The sequence below is a fragment of the Pteropus vampyrus genome, unplaced genomic scaffold, assembly GCF_000151845.1.
Source record: "Pteropus vampyrus isolate Shadow unplaced genomic scaffold, Pvam_2.0 Scaffold271, whole genome shotgun sequence".
In the NCBI taxonomy this organism is placed as follows: Eukaryota; Metazoa; Chordata; class Mammalia; order Chiroptera; family Pteropodidae; genus Pteropus; species Pteropus vampyrus.
In genome coordinates, this window is record NW_011889052.1 from 1,381,084 (window position 1) to 1,395,048 (window position 13,965).

At 45.7% G+C, this 13,965-nt stretch overlaps 2 protein-coding genes across 3 annotated transcripts in view; both read right to left on the minus strand.

Annotated features, from left to right (window-relative positions):
- Nucleotides 1-861: 861 nt before the first annotated feature.
- The window catches only part of IP6K2 (inositol hexakisphosphate kinase 2), a 22,335-nt gene continuing 9,231 nt past the window's right edge, over nucleotides 862-13,965 (minus strand). Inside the window, exons 1-6 of one of the 2 annotated variants that reach the window (XM_023520595.1) lie at nucleotides 7,613-7,846; nucleotides 5,869-5,937; nucleotides 5,524-5,746; nucleotides 4,563-4,738; nucleotides 2,018-2,193; nucleotides 862-1,627 (exon numbers count right to left, since the gene is read on the minus strand). In XM_023520595.1, the coding sequence (XP_023376363.1) occupies nucleotides 1,127-1,627; nucleotides 2,018-2,193; nucleotides 4,563-4,738; nucleotides 5,524-5,746; nucleotides 5,869-5,937; nucleotides 7,613-7,814 (1,347 nt within the window). In that variant the 5' untranslated portion in view covers nucleotides 7,815-7,846 and the 3' untranslated portion in view covers nucleotides 862-1,126. Of the gene's footprint in view, nucleotides 1,628-2,017; nucleotides 2,194-4,562; nucleotides 4,739-5,523; nucleotides 5,747-5,868; nucleotides 5,938-7,612; nucleotides 7,945-13,965 lie in introns of those variants that run through there. The other variant, XM_011375384.2, reaches the window with a different exon arrangement.
- PRKAR2A (protein kinase cAMP-dependent type II regulatory subunit alpha) overlaps nucleotides 7,842-13,965 on the minus strand; it is a 97,848-nt gene continuing 91,724 nt past the window's right edge. Inside the window, exon 12 of the mRNA XM_011375383.2 lies at nucleotides 7,842-7,944. The gene's annotated coding sequence lies outside the window, so the exon portion shown is untranslated. The remainder of the gene's footprint in view (nucleotides 7,945-13,965) is intronic.

Below are 13,965 nucleotides of genomic sequence, written 5' to 3' on the forward strand. Positions count from 1 at the left end.
GGGAGCTCTCATCCCTGGTCCAGCCACATTCCCCACTAGAAGCCTGGATCCAGCAAGCAGGAGATGTGGACACAACCAGGCCAGTGTATGCAGTTTGCCTATTTGGGGACATGGTGGACACAGATAGTGCTGGGAGGTTAGGGTCTGTCTAGACCCTGCCTTCTTGGCACTGTCTGTGCCCTTCTGATGTCTGGTTCTGCAGTTCAAGACCTGCCACATCCCCTCTTCTCAGAAACCTCCTAGCACAGAACAAAAGCCCCTCTTAGGGGCTGTCCTGGCCGGAACTGCATGAAGGATGAGACTGGCGCAGTTGCAGTGGGGCTCGGGGCTGGGCAGTAGTGGTGACAGGTGGTGGTGTGTCCAAGAGAACCAACCTGCACAGCACACACCCTCACTGAGCCCCCAACCTCCTGGGACCCTTTACCACGGAGCTCAAGGCTGAGGCCCCAATATTGGTTCCAAGATGTCTGACATCACAATGTCCAGCCAATCAGCTGCTGCCAGTGGTGCACCAGCTACACCTAAGGTTTGGCATACCTGCTGCCCATCTCTGGCTTAAGCTGCATGAGGGCGGGGAAAGACCTGTGTCAAGTACAATTCTTTGCATAGGGGGGCTGAGGTTACTAAGCCAGCAGACCCCATGGCTAAGGTTATGTGTACGGGGGTCCTTGTTGGGTGACCTCAGGTTGCTAGGTCAGGAGACTGAGGACCAAGACAAGAGGCTATAGTGACTTTAAGGTTCACAGGGTTGGGGCAGTGGCAAAGAAAATACTGCTGGGCCATGCTGGAGGTCATGGCATGTGTGAGGCAGCTTCTGAAGGTTGGCTGCCAGTCTCTGGCAAGAACGACAGCAGCACTGTATACAATTAACAAAAAGATTTGTATTAGAACATTTACACTCAGGGAAGAAAGAGGTATCATCAAATGTGGAATGTTGAAGAAACAGTTAAAATAAATAAAGACTCCGAGCGCGATTGGGGCTGGCTCAGGCTGGGACTCAGAGGTCTCTGCGCATCAGCTCCAGGCTGCAGAGGCCACCACCTGGCCATACTGGCCTCCTCCCTGACACAGCACAGCTGTGCCTGGGACACAGAGAGTCTTTCAAGTGCTGGTGCAGCCAGCAAACTCACTCCCCACTTTCTTCACTTATCTCTGTGACAATGTCTATCAGGCTCTGGAGCCCGAAGATATAGCCAGCATCCTGGCCCTCGTGTACAACGCTGTCCTCGCCATACAGCCTGCAGGTAGTGTGAGCAAAGTCGATCATGCGCACGTCCACTGAGCTGGGGCCGATGGGCTTGAAGGCATAGGCGCCAGCGGACTCGTCGGCCGACTCCTCTGACAGGTCCTCCAAGTCCTCAGCATCTGAGTCCAGGGCCACTTCAGGCAGCTCCTTGCCATCGTAGATGACTAGCAGGGAGCTTGAGTAGAAGCGGTAAGACTCCTGTCGCTCCAACACAGCCTTGAGCTCAGCCAGCTTCTTCAGTACAGGGCCAAGGAGCTCACGGCGCAGGTACCGCCCGTTGTGGAAGAACTGGAATAGGGCCTCCTTAAAGCCCTGCACCGACAGCTTCCGGCCGTGGTACTTGTTCATGAACATGAGCTGCCCACTGCCTGCCTGGTATACCTGTGGGAGAGAGACCAGCAGGTAAGGTGCTGACAGCCTTGGGTCAGATCCTGTGTACCAGTCACAGGAGACACTGTCCTCTCCTATCAACACCCACTCAGGAAACAGCCCTCTGACTTGGGTTCCATCCCAGCCCCTGTCTAGTGTACGGTTGGTGGAGAGGACCCAACCCTCTTGCCTTTCTCCTCCTCCTGTCCAGACTCTGGCCTCAGCCGGCCAGGCCAGCCCCGAAGGGGATCACCCGAGCGTGCATGCTTTCTTTACTAACTAGAAAGTGACAGATTCAGTGAAATGTGGCATCTTCTGAGAAAATAGGACTATGTCAGGGTGAGGGAGCAGCAGCTACCGGATACCTATCCAGCCCACATCATGTGACAGCACTCCCCTTACCTGCATGCCACACACGCGCACACCGATGACCGCAGATGTGCTCTGCTGGCATTTGCGGATCTGGTTGGCTGCCTTCTCCTCTGAAGCATCGTCACCATGCTGGCGTGTACCCATCTTGAGGTCCAGGACACAAGGCACCTCATAACGGGAAGTCAGGTTCTCCAGTAAAATAAATTCTGAATGGTTAAGGAAAACCATGCCAAAGGGGAGGTGCTACTGCGTGAGTCCTTGACACTCCCAGGGTACAATGCCTGCACACAGTTCCCAGGGAAGCCCAAGTCCACAGGGGGTCCCATCAGTCCTGCCACCTCCCACACAGGGAGCCCAAAGCTGACTAGAGAGGGCACTTGCAATGCTCGTCAGGGAACATGTCCTAGAACAATCTGCATCCAGACTCAAAACAGGCCTGGGCTCCCCCAGGTGGGAGAGACACACACCAATTCCTGAACCTCAGCAAGGTGTGGGACCAGGCTCTAACAGCATACTGTCCTGAATTAACAAACGAGTTCAGTAAATCCTGTAGCCTTAAATATGAACTGGAGGCATCAGTATGAACTCATGAAAAGCTTTCTTTTTAAAATACAGTGTATTCCCCAGCTACATGAACTGAAAAGGTCCAGAAACAATGACCAGATGTATGAGCACCCCTAGCCCAGACCAGTGCTCCCAGGACAGGGACTGGTGAACTATGGTCCCTGTTTGTTATTGTACAGCCTGTGAGGTAGGAATGGTTCTTACATTATTTTAATTTTCATGACACATGAAAACTAAATGAAATTCAAATCTCTGTGACCATAAATCATTTTATTAGAATACAGCCATTACTACTCAATTCTACGGCTGCTTTCATGCTACAATGGCGGAGTTGTGACAAGAGTGTGAAGCTTGCAAAGCTTAAAGTATTACTACTTGGCCCGTTACTGAAAAGGTCTGCAACCCCTGCCTTAGAGGGCTATGAATAAATTCACATCTGGAGTAGAAAACATACATGACCTCGGCCCATCTTCTCATACCAGAAAGAAAGGTATCACAGACTACTGAGATTGTGTCAACAAGACTCAGGAGCCAATTTAAAAAGGTTCCCAAGTGACCAAACATTGAGCATCTATAAAGATAACTACAATGGACTACAACATGTCAAATAAGTTTAAATTCATGGCTTCATAATAATGCTAAAAAACTCACTGGTCACCTTTGGAGGATGTTAACTCACTCATTGTTCCAAATACATATCCAATAAATAAAGGAAAAATTTAACCTGCCTTTCCTATATAGACTATGCCTCAGGATAAACACATGGTTGAAAGTTTTTCTTTACAGGATTCCAGTTAATGAATGAAAAGAATGACAAAATTAGAAAACCACCTAATGAAAAATTGATCTAAGGCAATGACAATACAAAAGAGAAAGACAACTAAACACTGAGCTTCCGACGGACATGTACAATAACATCTGATTTTTGCTCCCTTCCCCCCAAAACTGAACCTGAATCTGATCAAGCCAGTAGATCGAATTATCAATTTAATGGAAACGGAGGAGACAGAGTAACATGTAAAAGACACCACGGGGATGTAATCAGTAAAATCCAGATGGTGGGAAACTCTAGAAGGCCTAGTTTCTTTGGCAAGAAATTTCCAAGAAGAAAAAACAGGAAGGGTATTTAAAAAGACTTAAACATTTCAACCAAATACAACATGTGAACGTCATCTAAATCCTCAAAGAAACAAGCGATAAAAACGTTTGAGACAATTAGAAAAAGGTGAACATACACTAAGTACTTCATATTAAGGAATTACTGTCCACTTTTTAAGGAGTAATAATGGCATTAATGTTTTTAAATATCCTTATCTTTTAGAGATGCACACTGAGGTGTACACGGGTGAAACGATATACCTGAGACGTGCGGAGTGTGAGTGTACAGACAGTCATGACACGAGACTGACAGGAGTGGGTTAACTGCTGAACCTGGGGGACGGTACTTAAAGGTTCAACTTAATTCTATATTTAACATGTTTAAAATTGTCCCTAATAAAAAGTGAAAAATAAATAAAACGAGCATAAGCACAACACTAAGCTCTGAAGAATTTTTCCCTCTACAAGATTATTTTAAAGAAAGAAATCAAAGATGCATAGCTTCATGGTTAAGAAGGGGGAAAAAGACGAAAGAGGATCCCGTGCTGTCTTCATGTGACAGGCCGGTGAATCGGGACTGAAAGGTCAGTCCTCCTTCCTACACCTGGCCCTCAGCAGGTCAGCGCTCGCTTTTCTGCAGGAGTCTGAAACATGAATCAGCCCCTTGTACTCTAGACTGGTCCCTCCATGACAAACCTCTTACCTCCAGGGACCCAGCAACCCCACTCCCTACCACCTGCACTCCCAGACCAGCCCTTGGCCCTGACGGAAGTGATATTTGCCAACAGCTATCACATAGGGTGTCCTGGAACAACCATGACTGACAAATCCAACCCTTTCCTCCAAGCTCCAAGGGTCTCCTCACATACATTCCCCCTCCCCAAGGCAGAGATGCCCTGTGAACAAAGGATACTGTACTGGTTCGGATGTTTTGCATTCTCCTTCATTCTCTGTAACTGCTGTTGGTGACACTTCATGCTCCAAGGATTATAGTGTTTAAACTGGGAACTTACATTCCCCTTTTTCTCTACACTGTAGTACAAAACTTCAGATTTCTTTAGCCACTCAAATTCTTCTTCTAACTTATGGCTATAAAGAGATAAGGAGCCAATAAATCACAATGTATTATCGAAATTCAGGGCCAAAGAAAAAGAAACTTTCTGGAGTGATGGGAAGTTTGCTACCTTGATGTGGTGGTTTCACTGTATACATCAAACACTGCAAATAGGTATATTTTACTGTACGTATATTATACTTCAAGATAGTTGTTTTTTGTTTTTTGTTTTTTTTTTTTAAGTTAAGGGGCAGGCTGTTTTTCTAAGGCAAGAACAGCCTTTCCTTCCACCCCCAGCTTCTAGTACATCCAGGTTTCCTGACTCCGAATGCTGGAGGCTGGGGAAATCTGAATTGAAATTCCATGGGAATAAGTCAGCCTACTTAGCTACATTATACACTTATCAATTAATATTTTTACAAGCTCTGACACTTGGAGGAGGCGCCTGGGTAGATCCCTGAGGTTTGGCGATGCCCAGCGGACCATTTTGTCTCCCACTACCTGAACCAGATGGCTGTCTTGGTCACTGCTACAGCCCGAAAATGCAGCATAGGGCCTGGCACAGGGCAGTTGTAGAGGAATCAGTGACTGAAGTTCTTTTACAGCTGCCACTGCAGCTGTTTACCCAAAATAGCACGATTTAATGCAGAGTCAATTAAAGAGAAGCTGGACATGCCGTGTGAGAAACAGGCCACTGAGTGACAAGGAACCTACTAGGTCCATCATGTGCGTCCTTAGGTCCGCGGGACTGGACTGTAGCTAAGATCCTACGACACCTCCCCTCCCAGAGTCCAGGGTTCCCTTCTCGGTTTATACCCACCTCTTCATCTTCTCCTCTTTCCAGTGCTGCCGCACCCAATCCTTGGAGGTCTTTTCCGTTTCTAAGACATGATGTTTTTTATTTGTCCACCTTAGGAGCTTACTTTTTGGTTCACAGTCTGAATTGTCTACACTGTCCACAGTTCCATGGTCCCCTTTTAATGGATATGCTATTAAACATAAATTCCTGTCTTCATCTTCTTCAAAGCGCACAGATACCACACCTGGAAGGGGGATGAGGAGCAAAGAGGACTTTTAATTTCATTAGTTCCATACGAGCAGAGAGGACTTTTAATTCCACATGTGTTATAAATAACATGATTGTAACATTTGTGTTTTTTCTTACCCTGTTCCTTAGTCTCTATGTTGCCAGAGGCCCCAAACTCATCTGCAAACCTAACAAATATCAAAACAGCTAGAAAAGATGACACCATACAAGACAAGCAATTAGGGAGCAAACATGGCCGAGAGTCTTCCTCTCTGATGTACTCAACAAGGCAAGAGCCAAAGAATTACAAGACACATTTTTCCATTATTGAAAATGTTTATTAATTTTTATGTAATTCTTCTAAGCCTAAGAAAGACGTAAAAACATTTGCTCTTTATATCTTGTGGAAATTTTTAACACCCTAAACAGAAACTCTGATGGCCTTGAGGCTTGCTTTAAAGCAGAGCCTGAACACAGGGGGAACACAGGTTCGCCTGAGGGTAAGAATCATCCAAGGGTAAGGGGAGACTGGGCAAGCAAAACAAAATAAAGGAGCAAACAAAACAAACCACACAGCACAACAGACACCCTAGCAGCACCCACTCAAATAGGTGGGTGCCCCAAGCCTTTTGTCCTTCTCAAATAAGTTACTTTATTGGTCTTTGCAGTCTCAAAAGAACAAAATGAACACAAGACAAACAGGGTTGGGAGCACAGATGTGTGGTGGCCTTGAGAGCAGCTCTCCCCCTCCAGTCTCTAGAACCTGCCATGTGTAATTAGTCAGTCTTTGAGGAGGGGGCTGTGAGGTGGCAGCGTTTCAGCAGGTGCCGACGAGCGCCTTACAACCGACTGGCTGAACACCTTTCCTCCCAGACCTCTCTGGCCGGGGATCACTCAATTTGCTCAGTCCTTGCTGCCCGCCCGCTGCAGGGGAATGCGTGCTCAGAGAGACGACACTTCTGAGGTGGTCCCGGGCTCTGGGCCACCAGAGGGATCACACTTCCCTGTGGCCACGGGGAAATAACCAGGGGGAAAAAGGGGACAAGGGCGGTCAGCTAACAAGGGGCCTTTGGCTTTGTCCTGGAAAAAACAACAGAGAAGGACCAATGAGGGCCCCCAACTCACCCACCCCCACCGCAACACACATGCATATTCAGAATACAGAGAGAGGCGCCCAGTACATTCCGTCTTCAAAGAGCAAGTTTCAATAGTCCCAGAAGAACCACAGTTCAAGAGTCTTTTGTATAACCAGGCAATGCAAATTTTGAGTTAATTTCCTTAAAGGATTCTTCTCTGATTTACAAAGGATCCCACCTCCCCCAGGAAAGACCACACCATGCTGGTGGCTGCTGAGATCCCCCCAAAACGCATTATAGAAAGGAAGATATAGTCACAGATGTAAATCAAAGGGTTGCTGTAACAGCAATGGGCTTCGGCTAATCAGCAGACTTCCCACTCCTGCATTCCGTCTGACTCAACCCGGCTCCCAAGCCTACCTAATCACCAGGGCTTCTGGTTTCCTGGAGGACAAAAAGCAGGCAGCAAGTATTCTGGGTAAAATCCTCCCAAAGTCTTCCCGGCTGTTCCCCCATGGGGACTATGGGTTACTGTGATCAAGAGACACCTGAACATAAAACACAACTACACTTCCACCAAAAATAACTCAAAACAAATCCACAAAGCAAAAGAGAATTGAGCAATCTTACCAGGGCTTGAAAACTGAGGGTGTGAGGTGCTGGGCTGAGGGCCAAGAGGAGGAGGAGGGAAAACACAGAGTGAGTGGGAGGGGGTGAGGGCTCCTGGGACGGCTGCCACGGAAGGCCGCGACGCCTCGCATCTCCTCGCCAGGCGCTGACGACCCCTACAGCAGCTGGGGGCTCACCTTTGTACTGGGGAGTGAATTTGCGCATCTCGGCTGGGAGAGTCTCGTAGAACTGGTGTTCCCTTGGGACTAGGGGCTTGCACAGGGTCGTCTCGTTGAAGCGGAGCACACAGGAGTGCCCCCCAACCTGGTGGACAAAGGGCTCCAGCAGGACGCCCTTGGTACGGGGATCCACGTCCATAGCCCTGAAAGCTGGGCTCATCCTCCAGGCGCAGGCGGCAGGGAGAAGGGGGAGGAGGCGGGGTCCAGCGGCCAGCGCGTCCTCCGTTTGCCGTCTGTCTGTGCGTCTGTCTGCCTGGCCTCGGCTCCTCGGTTGCGCGGGACAGGACGCTCTGCGGGAAGCAAACAGTGGCAGGAGTTGGAAGCAGCCTGCTAGCCGTTGCCTTTCTCCTCCAACAGAAAGACAAACAGACTGAACGCACTCAGGGCCCCGCCCACATCGCCCACTGCGGACCCGCCTCCTCTCGCAAAAACAGACAGAGCTCTCGCGGGGCCGAGCGGGGCCGAGCGGGGCCGAGCGGATGCCGACAGGCAGGGACGGGCTCCAGGTGCCTCGGGACAGCCCTCGAGCCTTAAGAAGCCCCTGCGGCCAGCACAACGCGACGCCTCGTCGAGGCAGTCACAATTTCCAACCTAATATCTGCATTAAATCTTACCACTTTCTAATAAAATTGTTAAGGTGATTGATGTCTGAGTGTCTTCGTTAAATATATATTTTTAATAAACCATTTTTTAGAGCAGTTTTAGGTTCGCAGCAAAATTAAGAGAAAGCTAGAGATCTCCCATGCCACCACCTGCTCCCCCATATGCATAAACCTCTCCCATTATCAATGTCCCCCACTGGTGCAGTACATTTGTTATAAATGATGATGCACCTACAGCATCGCAGTTTACATCGGGGTTCACTCTTGGTCGTTAATTATGTTTTTATAAAAATGTATTTAAAGGGAAAACCTGCTTACACATCATCTAGTAAGATTTACTCCCTTAGGGTGTCCATACACACCGCCCCTGTCCAAGGCCAAAGACAAGCCCCATTAACCTTATTAGCAGTGGAGCTTGGGCCTAGCTTTAATGATTAACGGCTATATCTAAAAACAACTGATCAAGGCTGGCTAACTCCCTTTAAAAAGATACACGGTGTTCTAGGTCACGGACTATTTTTATCAGTTCTATCCTGATCTCCAAAAGCTGGGGCACACCTTTAAACCAAAGCTGCACGTGTGGGGCAAGCACCACTCTCACCCACTCTGAGGTCCAGGGCCTTATACCTGACTTCGCATTCCCAAACACACTGGATCTCAAGCTCTGTGCACTGGTTCACTGTTTCAGGGAATATCAAGCTAGTTCTGTGTTTTCTGTCTATAATTTACAGACTACACTGTCACTACCAGCAGTACATACAGGGCTTGGGCTACACTTCAGTATCTGCACAGGGTTTCTTATTGGGAACTCCTCTGGTTCCCACGTCTCCCACCGAGATGGCGATGGTGAGAATGGCCTGCTGGAGATATGCCCACCGTCCTCTAAGGTGAGTAAAGCACCTAATATGTGCTAGGCTTAATACAGGAATGAACCTCATCTGGTCTTCATGATACTTTCTAAGAGGGAGACACTACTCTCTCTGTTGTAAACAATGAAGCTGATGTGGAAAATTAAGGAAACTTATCTACGGCAAGAGACAATAAGCCACAGTTCCCAAATGAACCTATCTGTTGGATGCTACCACATGGCTGCTGCTAGGGTCCAGGGTCTTTGGCACTTCTGCCTTGGTATAGCACACCTGCATATGTGGGACATTTAGTTTGCCTGTGAGAGTGCTTTCAGCATTTATAGTTTCTATTTATAAAATACAGTCATTTGCCACTTGATGGCGGTACATTCTGAGAAATGCGTCATTAGGCGATTCTGTCATTGTGCAAACATTATAGTGTGTACTTATTACACAAATCTATATGGTAGAGCCTACTACACACCTAGGCTTATGGCATAGCCTACTGATGCAGGCTACAAGCCTGTACAGCATGGTCACTGCACAAAACAACTCGAGATTAAATCAAGCACAAGAGAAAATGATGCAATCAAGAGATGTGGTAAACACAGAATATATGAGGACGCTGCCGGCAAAACACGGCATCCTGTTTTACAGCAAACCTTCGTTTTTTTAAATAAGTATAAAGAATACACTCTAATATAATGATAAAAAATAGAGTAAATACATAAACCAGTGACAGTCATTATTATGTGTTGTACATACTTGTATGTGCTACACTTTTATAAGACCGACAGTGCAGTAGGGTTGTTTATACCAGCATCACCACAAACACGTGAGTCAAGTGTTGTGCTACAATGTTAAGATAGCTACAAGATCACTAGGCAATAGGAATTTTTCAGCTCCATTATAATCTTATGGGATCACCATCTTTTATGTGGACTGTTGACCAAAATATCATTATCTGGCATATGACTGGTGTTAATTTCTTCCTCTCAGAGGGAACTGACTGTGGGCCCCAACTGGAATCAATAAGCTTCCCTATATACAAAGAGAAGAAAACCAAAGGTCCTGATTTTTCACCTGGCATCACCTTCTCATCATTAGAGAGGCCCTCAGGAGGGCATGTGCCAAGAGTCCCAAGACAACACAGGCAATCAGCTCATGGCATTAAGTACATTCCAGCCCTTCTTAGACTCTCTCCAAAAGGTGGAGCTCTGAGATGCTTGGCCACACAAGTCTCTTCTCTAGGTCTATAGACCAGTTCATACTAGTCTACTGAAAAGACTTCTTGAGTAAGAGCAATACCAAAGAAACCTACTGACTCATGGTCCAACTGCCAGTACCCAAGCATGAACCAGGTACCACAATTATTAAGTTGTGAAAGCACAAGACATTCCTTATGCACCAGGCTTTACAACAATCCAGACCTTTCATAAAAGTGTAAACTGCTTTTGTTATCACAGCAATGCTAACAACCACATAAACCTTTGCAACTCTGTTCAAGATTCCTTAAATGCATTTAATTAAGTGGAAAAATATATTACAGGCATCTTGCCCATCCCCATCTCCAGTGACAAATCGAAAACAAACAAAAACCAGTCCTTCATGGCAGCTCTCAAGAGTATGGTTCATGGGTGTGGATGGAGGCTAAAAGGTCCAGTTAGGGTTCCCATCTCCTCCTTCCACGTCTCTAGTGTGTTCATTAGCTGCTGGGTATGATGTGGCACCTTGCCACCCCCTTCTCAGCACCCAATTCTGGCAGTGCATAAGACACTGCTCCCCAGAGAAGAATCATCACTTGATTAGAGAGGCAAGAAAAATAAGGCTCATTCTTGCTTGAGCCAAGTATGACTACATAGGAAACTCCCAAATGTGCAGTGGAATTAGAGACAATCGATTATCCTGTAGTGAGATGGAGCCAGATCAGATTACAGTCCCAATTCTGTCACTCGATTACTTGGAGAAAGTCCCCAAGTTCCTGACTCCCTTTAAGTTTTACAGACCTATTTTCTGGTCTGTAAAATGGAGAGGAGAGGCCTGGAGTAGGCAGTGGTAACGAGTGAGTGGTAACCAGCAATTTGTTTTAATCAAAAAGGAAAAACCAGAGAATATCAATGCACTGCACATAAGGTGAGTCCTGTTTTGTGATTCTTTTATTTCAATTATGTTCACTCTCTCAATATGAACACATTAAATATGGCTTCACTGTACAAAATATTTCTCACATTTGGGATTGCAGACAAAGTGCGGCTTCTGTTCTCGGGTCCTTACAGGTCCTATCCCTGTGGGAAAATGAAGCATCAACTTCCCAAGGATTACACAGATCAACTTCCTCTCTAGTAGCTTCAAAAGAAAAGCACCCAAAGCACCTGCTAATCTCTCTGTTCCACAGGTTTTTGAGCTGTGGGGTCTCTTAATGGTTTTGAAACATCTGAGATCTAAGGCCCAGTTTCCCAGGAATCCTGGAGTAGTAATGATTACTGTGAAGTCCATGCGATGGATGGACCTTGTACCTAGGGAGACGGAATAACCATAAGACACTAGCTTCAGATTTAGTGTCTATTTTAGCTTTCTATATTGCCTCACATATTTGTCCATGAAACTATGAACAGGTAAGGAACAAAGAATACGATTCATCTTAGGCTAGGACACAGCCTTCCTTCACAGCCCATCCCCCTGAATCTATCAAACTGGTTTAAGGATCTACTGGAAACGATGCCTTAATATTCTTTTAAAATATTACAAATGAAACAGCTATGACTCATGAAAGCCCCTGGGCCCTTAGCTCATACATCTAGAGTTTAGTTAATGAGGCTACAAATAAGATCTGCTGGGGCCACTTACTCTGCCTTAAGAAAAGCCCCAGGTTCGTATAGTCACAGGGGATGATGGTGAGGCACACTAGCCTGATGGTGGAAAAACAGCCCTTACCACCCTGCTCCTCTTCTCTGGGAGCCCCAGAGCCAGCATTCGCCATCTGCACACATCCATACACACCCCACGACTCACCACCAGGGTCAGTCACCGGAACTCTCAAACACTGAGAGAAATACAAAAAGATACAACCGCTTTGGAAAACACTTTGGCAGTTTCTTATGAAGTTAAACATATACTTATTATATGACCCAGCAATCTTCCTCATAGTTAATTACTAAGAGAAATAAAAACAAACGTCCACACAAAGACTTGTAACAAGAATGTTCATAGCAGCACTATTCACAATAGCCAGAAGGTAGAAACGACCCAAATGTCCACCAAATGGGTGAATGAATAAACTAACTGTGGTATATATATATAATGGAATATTATTCAGGAAAAGGATTGTATTGATATATGCAACAACAAAGATTAATCATAAAAGCATTATGTTAAGTAAAAAAATCAGTCACAAAAGACTTTATATTGTATAATTTCATTTATACGAAATTCTAGGAAAAGCAAAACTATAGAAGCAGGAAGCAGACAGCAATTGCCAGGGGGCAGAGGTAGGAGAACAGGACTGACTGTACAGGGGCCCAAGAGAACTTTTAGGGGTAATGAAAATGTTCTATGCTGTAATGCACAGTGATCATATGAGTGCATAAATTTGTAAAACTCATCAAATTACAGACTTAAAATTGGTGAGTCTTATATAGAAATTGCATTCAACAGAGATTAAATTTTACTTACACATTTTTGAATTTACAAAATTTTCCTTATTATATATTATTTCAATAATCGGAAAAGATCATACCTAAAAAGATCATAATAGCTCTATCATAGTTTACACATCCAAATGCACAGGCTGAAATTTACCTTCCCATCCATTCTGACTGGGCTCATCTGCTTCACACTGAGCATCTTGAGTCACTTGTACCAAGGTCAGCCTGGGTCACTATCTCAGTCAAAATAAGGGCTCCTAGCTTTCAGTGAAGGTATCCCCTGACAGCCATGTTTTCCCTCACAAATCCATGAAACCCACTGCTAATCCTAAAGCCATCTGCTCACTTTGAATAATTTTTATCAGGGTATTGATACTAACAGACTTCTACCAGCTGCATGGTTATCTTTTTCAATTCTTGTAAAGCCAAATCAAAATCATCCTTTACACACGAACAAGCAGAACAGAAGCAAAAAGGTCCAATAAAGCTTTCTGTAAAACACTCATAAGGAAAGAAAAACCAACATCAAATCTGTTCCAATAATATGGCTTCCTAGTTATTTCTCAAATGTGCCTGGCATACACCTACCTCGGGGCCTTTACACTTGCCTTTCCCTCTGCTTGGTATACTCTTTCCCAGATATCCCCCTTGGCTCCTCTCACCTCCTTCAGTTCTTTGTGTGAATGCCTCCTCTTTAACGAGGTCTTCTTTATCCACTCCATCTAAAATCGCCACACTGCCCCATCCACACTCCCTTATACAATCCCATTTTCTTTTCTCCTTAGCACTTACCACCACCTAACACTACTGTTTCCTTATTTGTCTTATTTTGTCTCACCCACCCTGCCTCCACCAGAACACAACGCCCATCAAGTAAGAGTAGGCATCCCACAGGATGTGCCTGAAATCGCTACTGCATCATGAACACCTGCTGCACACAGATCAACAGAGAACTCAAAAGGCACCCACTGCAATTATCCAAACCCACATCAATCATACAGTGAGTATAATTACAAAAACCAGGGATGCCCTGCACTTTACAAAATGCATTCTGAGTACTGACGGGTATTTTTTTGCATTTATAACCTTCCACCTTATCAACTCTGCATTAACTGGAGAGTACAAATGAAGGACTCTGCACCTGAACACTCACCTGGGACCTGCTGGTGTGGAACTATTTCACACAAAGCCTAAGCTGTTAATGTAATGACAACCAA